Raw genomic sequence first — 12,705 nt, 5'->3', positions numbered from 1 at the left:
CGCATGTTCAATTGACTCTGGTGTGCCTTGCTTCACTTTGAGAAGTGACTGATTCAGTGGAGCAGTGACACTTAGAAATGTGCCAGAGAAATTGTTTGCATGATATATAGAGATTTAGCCTTTAGTTTGTTTATTGCTTAAATATGTGCTGAAATCAGTTAAGTGAAATGGGGAATTTCTAAGATGAACAACAAGAAAAATTAGGGGTACACTTAATTCACAAGTGTGCGTTAAATGAATCATAAGAATAGTTACAGTACTTTGTACAAAAAAATGTAAATCTACATCGTTATTTATAAAATGATGCTAGACTTGTATTACCTGTCCAGAATCTGCGTCAGTCCGTACTTTGAGACTAGGGTCTTCTCTCTGGAGGTTGTTCAGGGCATTCTCAAGATCTGCGTCAAAACAAAGCAGAGGGGAATAGCAAGTCATGGAAATACTCAGGAAAAACCCAAACTCACCAGCCTGTTTGGACATAGTCGGAGGTTCAATGGTGCAGAAGAAGACTGGGTCTGGGACCTCCACCCCAGACAGGACCACACCTGTATGGCCCTCCGTTTGTGCCCGGCGAGAGGCGGCTGCAGCAGAAGCTTTGGAGCTCACGATGGTATCACCGGTTACTGTCTTTGAAATGGATTAAGCACACGTGTTATGTACGGTATGTTGAAAGGTCACGGGGATGTGGGGTGACCAAGTTCACCTGCTTGAGTCCGACCGTCAAGGCGATGTTTCCCGCCATCATGGAGGAGATTTCCACGTGTTGGTCAGCGAACGGCACCAGCAGTTTGCTCATCCTCTCACTGAGATGAAATGACAAAGACTCTTCTTGGATTTCTTTAATTACCGTAAATAACGTACTACAAGCTGCTCCTTTCCTACTACATTCAAAACATTGCGGCTTATAATACGATGCCGCTTATTCTTTTTTTAATACGAGGCGGATGGTCGCAAAGTGTCAGTGCAAACATTCACAAAACTTATTGTAATTAATACTAAATCAAATTCAGAAGCTTGTAACGATCACAATTACCTGTACAGTACACTTGCCGAGCCATGCGAGTGATCTTAAGCTCTCCCATCCCTTGCGCACGTGACAAAATGATAGAGTAGACCAAAAACTACTACTAATGCATAAAAAAAAATCATACATGCCGACTAATTACTAACAAAGAAGGGGTACACGATAATTATTGCGCTGGCGGTTATTAGACTGATGAAAGCCTAATATGTCAGTTTTTGGCCCGATAGACAAAAATACAACCGACATTTAGTCACTTTCTGCCACCCTAACATGTGTTTGAAAGATTCCAAGCATTTATGTATAATTATTTTTTATGTGTTAATAGCAATACCTGGTCTCTCCTCTACCACTTTGTCTTGTGCGCAAGGGATGGGAGAGCTTAAGATCAGTCGCATGGCTCTCAGCATGCTGTTGTGATGGACCAGGCTTTGGAATTTAAGTCAGTACAGAAAAGTTTTGAGTATAGACTGGTGTTTAAAATATTGGCTGTTCTTAGCCTTGTCTTAAAAACTGGTGCAGCTTGTACAAAAAATAAGTTGCGTTTCTTCCTTAAATGTGCACATGCGGCTTTTAATCTGGTACGCTCTGTAGGCTACAATTTACAGTAAATTAGTTCAATGGCTTAGTAGGTCCATACGTGCTGTTCCTGTTCAGGTTGTGAATGGCTGTCTGGGCCTTCAGCACTCCCGAGTAGATCCGAAGGAAGACCAGAGGGCCACGCTGCTTATCGTGGAGAACCTTGAAGGCCAGAGCACACAAGTCGTCCTTGTACCAGCGCCTGGTAAACCCCATCCCCAAGAAACACGTCAAAAAAATGACATCGTGTCTTTCACGAATGAAAGAGGAACATTTTCACTCACGCCAGGTCGTGGGGCCTTTGGTCAGGGGCCGGCAGGAAAGCGGTGACTGCATCCAGGAGTGGTTGCACGCCCTTGTTCCGCAAAGAGCTACCGCAGAGCACAGGCACACCTTTGCGGGACAGGGTGACCCGCCGTACAGCCTCTTGCAGCTGAGGACAAATTGTGTCCAACTTTATGCCCCATTTTAATTTCTACAAGCATAATGTCCCGGCGTTGCTGGGTATTCTACTTGGGCGAGGTTGTTGGGGCCCTTGTTTGTTGAAAAATGTCAGGGAGCCACTAGGGACTGCTAAAGGCCGCATGCAGCTCCAAAGCTGCTTTTAAATGAAAGCAGAGGTTTATTGATTGGTACTTATTGGGGGTTCCTTAACACCAAACCTAGATAAACACACTCCCAGAGGCCTAAAGTACAACTGTGTAAATATGCACGAAAATCGGTTCAGCCTATAAGTCGCATACAAACACAGTGTTCATTTTACCTGTGAAAAGTGATGGGTCCCGGGGACTTGCATGCTCAAAAATCTATGGGTCCCAAAAGAGATCTATCGGTCCCCAAAATTTAGTGTTATCGAGGTTGAAATTGTAAATCGGTGACATATAATAAAATCTATATATTCAGTTTTAATCATCAAATTATTAATTCATTTTATGCATCAAATTATTGTTTAATATACAGATTAAAGGGATAACCACAAACCTGTTTTTTTTTTTTTTTAAATTTCTTAACTTCTTTATACAACATCATCATTTGTAATATAATGCGTCAAAGCAAGTGAGCCGTTTGAGAGCCGGCTCTCTTGAATGAGTTGAGCCGAAAAAGCCGGTTCTCTAAAAAGAGACAGACTTTTCACTACACAACTCGAGATCGGCGTGTAGACGAAAACTCGAACCGCGAGACCAAAACAACAGCTGCCGGATATGCCTGACGAAAAGTTTGGAGTGCGGTAAATCTTTGTTTAAAAAAAAAATGTTATCGGGTAATAATGACAATTTTGTGTCAAAAAAGTTGCGTCCCGGGGACGCGCGTTGATTTGAGACTATGCGTCCCCAGCAAAAATGATGCGTCTAGGACGCAGGGACGCGGGCAAACCAGAACACTGCAAACACAGACACAAAAATACCTGGATTTATAAACAAGTCTAGATCTAGACGAGTCTATATAGATCTAAATAGACTTACGAAAATCCTCTAGCAGGCGGTAACTTAAAAATAAACCATAGGCAACCGTACAACTCACTTTGATGTAAGGAACAGCGTCAAAGTTGTCACTATAGTTGGTCAGCAGCTCCTCGGCGAACTCATCATCCAGATCTGCAACCTGTTTTTCACAAAATTACATTCAAATTATACTTATAAATGAAAAGAATTAATTTGACTTTGAGATAACACAACAGAAAAAAAGTTGCTAATAATAACTTAGGCTAAATTGAATTCTTCCGGAAATACAAACATTTCTTTTACAGCAGAGCAGAGAAGTCCGACATTTTTATGCTAGGGGCCACAGAGAAAATGTGAGTCAGATGGGGTTACTTGATTTTTTTTTTTTCAGTGTTATTCACAAGCACAACAAAAGTACTTTTTTCATTATTTTGGGGTTGGGTTTTAAAACAGAAACCCAAATGGCTTCCTGTCAGGTTAGTTTGGTATTTTAGGAGACACTGTGCCTGATGTTACTTATTAAAAAAAAGTGGAAAATACAAGCAGATAGGCCGGGCATTCTCCTTGGGCGAGGTTGTTGGGATTTCTCTCACCACAAATGAAGTAACGCACATGTTTCAGCAAACCACAGCAACTAAGTAGAATGCCTGGCAATGTCATGTTTATCAATCTTGTTGGTATTTATTGGGGTTATCTTGACACGTAACCAAACTAAAGACACTCCCAGAGCCTTTAAGTATGACTGGGTAGATTTTCACGCAACCAGTTCAGCCGTTTAAGGGCCCAGGGTTCATATTCATATCGATATTTTGATTAGCTGGATAGATATATATTGGATATATATACTCTAGATTTCATTTAGATAGATTCCATGCATCCAACAATATTTAAAAAAAATGTACTGTGTGTATACGTATGAGATTTTTGGGAGCAATAGGGTTTAGTATATGCATACATGCCCACCTTTTTACATTAAAAGCAGTAGATGCTATCATAGACTCCATTTTTGTGCGTGAAACACAATCGGTGGGTGTTTTAAGGGACTAATAAACAAAACGGTGTCTGTGAGTTTGTATATGTTGCAGGCCACTGAACAATGGCCAGGCGGCCAAATAAGCCCCTAGGCCGCAAATTTGAGACCTCTGAAGTAGTGTTAGTTTCAAAATCTGCTCTGCTATGGCCTGGGCGTTTCTGCCCTCTTGTGGCATGTTTGAGTCACAACTGCCAAACATTGATTATAAAAATGTTGCATAAAAGAGTGCCATTTTTTAAGACGAATGTTATCACTTAAATAATAACAATAATAATAATAATAATTTCCTTGTATTGTCATTCTGTGTAACAATGTACACAGAACGAAATGTCGATTGCACCTGACCCGTTGTAGCGAGTCGATGCAGCCGCAGCCAACAGAGGGCGCCGCCGACCACTTTTTAAGTCTTAGGAATGACTCGGCCGGGGCGCGAACCACCGACCTCCCAGTCTCAAAGCGGGCGCCTTACCATCTAGGCTACTGAGCTGGTAAAGCACCAGTGTGTTATATTTTACCACTACCACTGTTGTCTCATGCGAACAAAAAACAGGGCCACAGAGCACAGCGTAGCAGCAAGATCCCAGACAAACATGCCAGCGACCTCAAGGTAGGGATCCCCCTATGTAAAAGAATTTCTCGACTGATGATTTTTTTATACAATTTGAAATTGATATGATATTCCATGTACTTTTGCTAAGTTTTCAAATTAATGTTTTCTTTACTGAATGCAAGTTTTTTTGTACCACTTGGAGGCATGAAATGTCCCTGCACACCAAAAGCTGCTGTTACTGCACTTGTCCAGTAGGTGGCAGGAACATCAATATCGTCAATACAAAAATGAGCAGTTTTGACGTTTTTTTTCCGTAGTTTTCATAGGAAATGCGTACTTAGTAATAAATCACGACAGATTTGAGGTACCGTAAAATTCTGAGTATTGAGCGCACCTTATTTTAAGCTGCACCCAGCACATTTCTTAAAAAAACAAAACATTTTGTACATTCACAAGCCACACCTGACTATAAGTAGCATGTGCTCACATTAAAACATAAGATATTTACGAAGAAAGATGTTACACAGAGTTTTAATAATATTCGGTACCTTAACCTCTTAACTTTTGATGAATAAATACGTGTCTGTCAATGTCCCTAGTCACTAAAATACATCGTGCTGTATATCATTGGAGCGTTTCAATTCTTGGGATTTAAGATGTGATGACCATTTTCAAAATATTACATTAAACTTGCGTCTTCCTTTAGTCTAAACATACATTCCCCCTTACTGCTCGGGTGCCCCTGGTGGCCATGAGAAAAAATGCATAAATTAGCCACATCATTGCATAGGGCTGCAGGTTTGAAAGCTTAGGAAAAAAAATCACGGCTTATACTCCACATTTTACGGTATTTTGTACCACTGTTGGGCATAGCAAGAAAAGTAGTTATTCAGGGCTAACTGTACCCGCCCCCCCAAAAATACAGCTCTTTAACCAGAAATATGTACCAGCACCTGCTCAATCAACGCAGTTCTGGCCTGGTGAACTTCCTGTAACAGTGAATTTTCCTCCTCTAGGGACTCGCTCAGGGTTGTGGTCTCAAAAACCCGGCCATCGTCTGTAGGCCTCCACGTCAGCTTCTGATTGGTCAACAGGTCCACAATGCCGGAGAAATTCCGTCCTTTGCCGATAGGTAGCTAGAAAGCAAGAGAGTATTTTTTTTATTTATTAGAAGCAGGGTTTATACATGTGCTTGAAATCCTTGAATTTTAGTGTTGTGTTTTCAACATCTGAAAAGTGCTAGAATTTTGGGTGACGTGCTTTAAATGCTTCGATTTGTCGCCATGTTTTGCAGCAAACTGACTTGATAGTCCACGCATTGAATGAAAAATAAAACAAGTCTGCTTAAAAATGACACTGACACGCCTGCTTTGCTTTGTCATTGCAATACTTCTCCCCTCGTGATTAACGGTAGCTGGCATTAGTTCGTATGGTGTTGTCGTGCGAAGCGTCATAAGCAAGAAGACAGGCGAAAAGACCAAGATGCCAGGAGGCTGCCATTTTAATGAACAATGGCTAAAAAAAACAGAAAATTAGAACAATTTCAAAAACGTGGAACATATCCACAGCACAGCATGCTGCGAAGAAATGAAATGATCTGCATTTATATAGCGCTTTTCAAGTCAAGACTTCCCAAAGCGCTTTACAGTGTGCTTCACATTTCACAATAGCGGCCATGCAGCCATGTAAGGCGCTAACCTGCTTATTGGGAGTATTAGGGGTTCAGTGTCTTACCCAAGGACACTTCGACATGTGACACGGAGGAGCCGGGAATCGAACCTGCGAGTTCTTGATCCCTAGACGAGCTCTCTACCTCCTGAGCCACTGCCGCCCCAAAGTATGCAAAGGATCCAACTCTTCACAATGCGAGAGTCGGCTCTCTCCAGTCATACGAAAAGCATTTCACAGACATGACTAGCTTAAAGGTGGTATATGTAACTCTGAATTTTGCTACTCTCTGCTGCCATCTCCTGGCTTAAAGTCATAATCACAGCCTCAAAGAGCCCATTCCTCAAGTACTAATAAACACTTTTTTTCCTTTCTTTTATGGGGTTTGGGTTGGCGTTTGGACTTCATTTAGAACACGCTTTTTCTTAATTTTACCATTTTCAAGCTACATGAACAAATAAACCCAGGAACGAGCATGAAATCACTCTTTACAGTCCGCACATATTGTTCAGTTCCACAAATATATTCAAAATTTACTCAAGATATAAAAATGGTATGTCTTGATACATGCACACGCAAGACTAAAAATTGAATATGTAAATCACAAATGTATTTGTGGACCCGAAAAACACGTGTGAAGATTGCGGACATATTTGATGACTTGAAAAGCAGAAGTGTAAATTGCGCATATATATTTGTGGATCTGCAGAATAGGTGTCTAAATATTTTTATGATGAATTTCTTCCCATACCGCCTAAACATAGACACTCAGCACCAAATTACTATAAACTGGCAGCAATCAGTAACCTCGAACAACAAGGCTATGTATTGATTCACACTGGATTTCTTCTTTTAATGGTAATGGACAAATTGTTCAAGTCATGTTTATTTGTGTGGGGTATAAGGAGCAGACCACTTACGTGGGAGAGCGATAAATTGTTAATTGTTATTTTTAATTGTTAAGTTTTTAAACCAGCTGCAGCTGGGAAAGTAGCGGGAGGACAAGCAACTGGCTCACCCACTCTGGGTCACCCCGCGTCTGCCTCTGTGTTTTATTGAAACCACAAGACATGGAAAAGTACTGGTATGTTGAGACAAAGACAAAGGATCACCGCCATTGAAAAGCACAGACACCTTTATACAAAGACAGGAAGACTCTTTAAGAGACGGCCAAAAGGAACATCAACTGATTAGAAATACACACCTTGAGCAAATACGTTTAAGCCCACCTTACAATTTGTGACGCCCTTAATCAAAAAGAGTCTCAAAGTGCTGCACAGACCACAGATTATTGCAAACCACAGACTATTATTAAACCATCCCCTGATCCAAAACCTGCATGAGGACAAGGAAAAACTCAAAAACCTCAACATGAGGAAAATGCTTTGAAAGTCTTAAAAAGGTGCTTGAATTTGCCCATGAAAGGGGAGTATGAAGGAGTGGCTTATGGTTTCATCGACACCAAATCTTACCTGCAGCAAGACTGGATTGGCTTTCAACTTTTGACGGATGCTTTCCAAAGAGAGATCGAGACTGAAAATAGGGGTGAAATATTATTATTGTTAAATGACATTGGAAAAGGAAAATCACAATTGAAACAATTTTTTACTCACTTAGCTGTGGGCTTGTCCATCTTATTCAGAAAGCAAACGCACGGAATGTGATGCTTCTCTGCCTGCCTCCAAACAGTCACAGTTTGTGCCTTATTGAGCATATTAAAACAAATCAATTCCCAAATTTAAAAGTAAGATTTTAGCGGGATTTTCGAACCTCGACACCCGCAGACGCGTCAAACACTGCGACGGCCCCGTCCAGAACACGAAGAGCCCGCTCCACCTCCAAGGTGAAGTCCACGTGACCTGGTTTGATGCACACAGACATGTAGAATTTTTATCCATTTATTCTCTAATTGTCTAAAGGTGGGTTGTGTCATTTGAAGTGTCCTTAAAGGTGAGGTTTATTCATTTTAAAATGTTCTACTTGCTGACACCATTTTCTGGCTGAAATCATCATTGCAACCTTTCTCAAGCTGCTTGTATAGTGCGTGCATGTACGTGTCTCTCTTAGATGCGCTCACATACACTTTTCCTCATCTTTTTGGGGGTTTGGGTTGTCATTTAGACTGTATTTGAAACGGTCATTGTCCTACTTTCACCATTTTCCTCCGAGAATGAAAGAAAACCTCAAGCACGCGCGTGAAATCACGTTGTTAACACATACTTAATGGACAAAATATTTAATTGGAAAAGTTTTTGGGAAACCTCAAACTACGCACCCCACCTTAAAGGATTTTATGTATTTTTTTAATTTCAGACGCACTTTAAATCTTTTCTGTTACAATTAATCTAGCTATTCTTTGTAAGTTGGTCCATATTTCTTTCTTTTTTAATTCTCTTAGGCGTTTTTAGGATACAGTGTTATGCATCGGACAGCAGTGTACTTAAAACAACTTTAGAGACAAATTATTTATGGGGGTGTTGGGTGTTGATCCTGTGGGGGCACCCAAGAGGATTTCTTCTTCCGAAGAGGGCGCCCTGACAGGAAATAATTGAGAAGCACTGTGCTATAGGAAGGTATAAGCATTTTTACACCATATTTGGATTCCCAATAATGTTCACCTGATGGCGACAAAATATCTGTGATATTTTTGTATATTTTTCTTGAAATTTTAAAGCCCCAGTGTGTGATGTTTGACCACTACATGGCACTGTAATGTCGAATGCGAACAAAAACCAGTGCTAGAGAGCACAGCGTAGCAGCAACTTGCCAGACAAACAGGGTGGTGGTGGATCCCACTATGTAAAATAAATACAAATTGGTATGATAGTTCATGTATTTTGCTCAGTATTCAAAAACAATGTTTTTTTCTTTAACTGAATGAAAGGTTTTTTTTATGGCTAGAGGAACTAAATATGACACACTGTCTCTTTAAATGACATGCTTATGACGTAGTGCTTTTTCTGATCTCATTAACAATACAGACACTCCCCTATTTACTACCATTTGACTTACGAAAAATGGTCGATACAAACATCTTTTGGGGATGTCGAAAAATATCCGGACATTGCTGTAAGTTAGATTTTGTATTGTGCGCCTTTTTCCAAGTACAGGACATTACTGTAGTGCCTCTTTCCGCCGCTACCGACGAGTTACGCTGTGAGAGGTCACCCAGCATCCACCCCGAAGAAAAAATCCGGCTTCCTCTTCCTAGTTCGTGTGTAAACATACAATACTGTATCTCCAGCGCACTAAGGACTTTAACATTCTTATCGTTTCATATAATCGTGCATCCATTCAATATGGTTGGTGTAAAGTGTAAAGAAGAAGAGGCGAGCAGTTTCTTTTTAAATGAAAGCGGAATAAGAAAGCTTGATGCGGTTGGATCGCTTTTTTCATACACTTTCTATCATGGAGGAAGAGGTCGCCTAACTCTTGAAGCCCATCTTCCAAAAGTAAGTTAAACATAACTTTATAGAGCATATTATTTTATGAAATGTTTATTATTTAGTATTAAACAATACAGGTTGCTAATAAAAGCCTTAAACATACTTATGTAAACCTTAAACATACAAAATATAGCACTAAAGCAACTTACGAACAAATTCAACTTACGAACGATCGTCTGGAACCTATCTCGTTACACTCAATAACAAAAAAAAGGCATCTGTAATTCTAACAGATACAGACCTGGAGTGTCTATCAGGTTGATCCTGTGACCCTTCCAGTCAAAAGTCACCGCCGCCGACTGGATGGTGATGCCGCGCTCCCGTTCTTGAGCCATGAAGTCAGTCACAGTGTCGCCATCATCCACATCTGAAAGAACACAACATAAAATATACATTTTGACAGTATTACCGTCGATTTTTCCAGCCATCGGACAAATTCACCTCCCAGTGATCTGGTGTAGCCTGAGTAGTAAAGCATCCTCTCCGTGGTGGTCGTCTTCCCCGCGTCGATGTGGGCCATGATGCCGATGTTGCGTATTCTAGGGGACATTTGAACTGAAATTAGTGCTTCGCCTACTGATTTGTTTTAATCAACGAGGAATCGGTCGATTACACTTTCGATACAGCGACGAATCGGACTTTTTAAAAACATATTTCTAATTTCATCCTATATACAAATATTGAAGTTGTGGACAGATAGAAAAACAACGCACATGTTTATTTATATAGCCCTTAATCACAAAGAGTCTCAAAGGGCTGCACAGACCACAGATTATTGCAAACTACAGACTACACTAGCCCCTGATCTAAAACCTACATAAGAGCAAGGGAAAAACTCAAAAACCTCAACATGAGGAAAATAAAAAAAACCTTGAGAAGGGAACGCACATAAGGTCATCCCCCTTCCAGGATGACCAGGCTGCAATGGATGTTGCAATAACAAAACAATAGAATATTCTATAATCTTATCTCATCTCATCAGCTGTACCGCTTATCCTTATTAGGGTCGCGGGGGGGCTGGAGCCCATCCCAGCCATCTCCGGGCAGTGGGCAGGGGACACCCTGAACTGGTTGCCAGCCAATCGCAGGGCACACGGGGACAGACAACTCGCTCGCTCATTCACACCTAGGGACAATTTGGACCGGCCAATTCACCTGAAATGCATGTCTTTGGAAAGTGGGAGGAAACCGGAGTGCCCGCACAGTAAGGCCGGTAGCTGGATTTGAACCCACACAGGAGGTTCCCACAACCTCAGCACTGTGCAGCACACGCGCTAACCACTGCGTCGCCGTGCTGCACAATATTGTATAATATAAAACGATAAAAAATACGAATGTGTATGAACAATCAACAAATGTACATACAAATGTATGCTATACACCTGCAAAAGTGTAAGATGCCACCTTACCCAAAGATCATATTACACTTAGATCATACAAAACAAAACTGAAGAAAGAACAATTTTATGTGTAGCAAAATTTGTATCCGCCCAAGAATATCAAAAATGTAAACCCACTTTTCAAAATATGACAAACATATTTGTTGCTTTGGTTCAAAATTTGAATATTTAAACATTCCCAATGTGCAAATGATATATAATATGCTAAATAATCTGCCATTTTGTGTTGAGATAAACATGTTATCAATAATATTAATATTATTTTTTTTAAAACCACCAATACATTTGATTTAAAAAGAGTTTATTTAAAGATAAAAGCTGGATTTTTAAATTTCGTTTTACTATTTTGTTCATGATTTTTAACATTGGTAAGAAATGATTTATTGTATTGTATTTTTCTAATTTTCTTATCCAAGCGAAACGAGGCCAACGTGTAATTGTTAATGATGATTAAAAAATATTATTTTTTTTAAAAAATGTATGAAAAAAAAAACCAATTAAGCCCAATAACTGAGTAAAAACACTCAGACCTGAATTAAAACAAAAACATTTTTCGTAATGCCAAAGTGTACAGTAAAACTTTTGTGCGTGTAAACTATTATCTTTATTTTTTAAAGTAAACAAATATAAAAATAAACTATATATTGTTTGAGATATAATTTAAAAGTATTACAACTACTGTACTCACTTGGACACATCCGGGCTGACCACAGACCGCAGTGATTTTACGTCATCTATAAAAAGGTTTTAATATCATCATTCAATGAAACATGTGCACATTATATTAATTTATCAAATGTCTTACTACCAGAACGAAAATGGAAGCTCCTTTTTAGTAACCTTCCCGGTCTCCATTTGCATCCCTGCAGCACTAAGAAATACTTTTCCTGCAAAAGACATTGAACGTCTCAATGCAATCAACCCATTTGACCGCAAGGTTTCTTTTCTTACCCAAATCATCCTTTAAATGACACCTGCAAAATAATATAGATTTAACCTCTTCGTCGTATTTCATGGGAAGGGTTTTACCAACACCTAGATATAATTAGCGATTCCGTTAGGGGGTGAAAAACGATGTATTCTAGACGGAAATAAACATTATTTACAATGAACGCAACATTCCGGTCACATTTCGATTGAGTCCGTCTGTCAAATGCATCCCATGAGGAACATAGAATGAGTAAATAGTTCTCCAATTTAAAACCCAATAAATATAGATTTTGATAGCGTTATTCATTCAAAAAAATTATAAGACTAATATGGTAACCAAAGCATTTTTCTTTTAATAAAATCACTTAAATATTTTTTTTACCGAATACATTTACAGTCGGACGTTACGTACGAAACAAAATGGGGTACTTCCGCTTCATCTTTGGCTTGGATGTCTCAATATTGGTACTTTCCAAGTTTCCAGTTTGCAAGTGTTTGCCTGACTTGAATAAACTAGAAGAAATGAATGAAATTATTTTGCCTTTTTGGGTAGAAATGCAAAAAAAAAGCACAGATTGCGGCATAGACATTTGGCTGCATGTCGTCGTTTTTGTGTATGCCGCGGAATGCTGATCA

At 39.7% G+C, this 12,705-nt stretch overlaps 1 protein-coding gene across 4 annotated transcripts in view; it reads right to left on the bottom strand.

The window, feature by feature from the left end:
• Positions 1-12,705, bottom strand: part of gfm2 (GTP dependent ribosome recycling factor mitochondrial 2) — a 20,436-nt gene extending 7,731 nt beyond the window's left edge. The window contains exons 1-16 of one of the 4 annotated variants that reach the window (XM_088320277.1): positions 12,482-12,705; positions 12,091-12,220; positions 11,948-12,026; positions 11,828-11,873; positions 10,181-10,278; positions 9,981-10,106; positions 8,064-8,152; positions 7,907-7,995; positions 7,766-7,826; positions 5,579-5,761; positions 3,122-3,202; positions 1,885-2,033; positions 1,662-1,802; positions 704-803; positions 465-627; positions 322-398 (exon numbers count right to left, since the gene is read on the bottom strand). In XM_088320277.1, the coding sequence (XP_088176403.1) occupies positions 322-398; positions 465-627; positions 704-803; positions 1,662-1,802; positions 1,885-2,033; positions 3,122-3,202; positions 5,579-5,761; positions 7,766-7,826; positions 7,907-7,995; positions 8,064-8,152; positions 9,981-10,106; positions 10,181-10,278; positions 11,828-11,873; positions 11,948-12,026; positions 12,091-12,099 (1,491 nt within the window). In that variant the 5' untranslated portion in view covers positions 12,100-12,220; positions 12,482-12,705. Of the gene's footprint in view, positions 1-321; positions 399-464; positions 628-703; positions 804-1,661; positions 1,803-1,884; positions 2,034-3,121; positions 3,203-5,578; positions 5,762-7,765; positions 7,827-7,906; positions 7,996-8,063; positions 8,153-9,980; positions 10,107-10,180; positions 10,279-11,827; positions 11,874-11,947; positions 12,027-12,090; positions 12,389-12,481 lie in introns of those variants that run through there. The other 3 variants (XM_088320279.1, XM_088320278.1, XM_088320276.1) reach the window with 3 other exon arrangements.

Source organism: Urocampus carinirostris, chromosome 16 (genome assembly GCF_059441175.1).
Source record: "Urocampus carinirostris isolate Australia breed hairy pipefish chromosome 16, RoL_Ucar_1.0, whole genome shotgun sequence".
Lineage (NCBI taxonomy): Eukaryota > Metazoa > Chordata > Actinopteri > Syngnathiformes > Syngnathidae > Urocampus > Urocampus carinirostris.
Note: the sequence above shows the minus strand (reverse complement) of the source record. Positions and strands in the feature narration are given on the sequence as shown.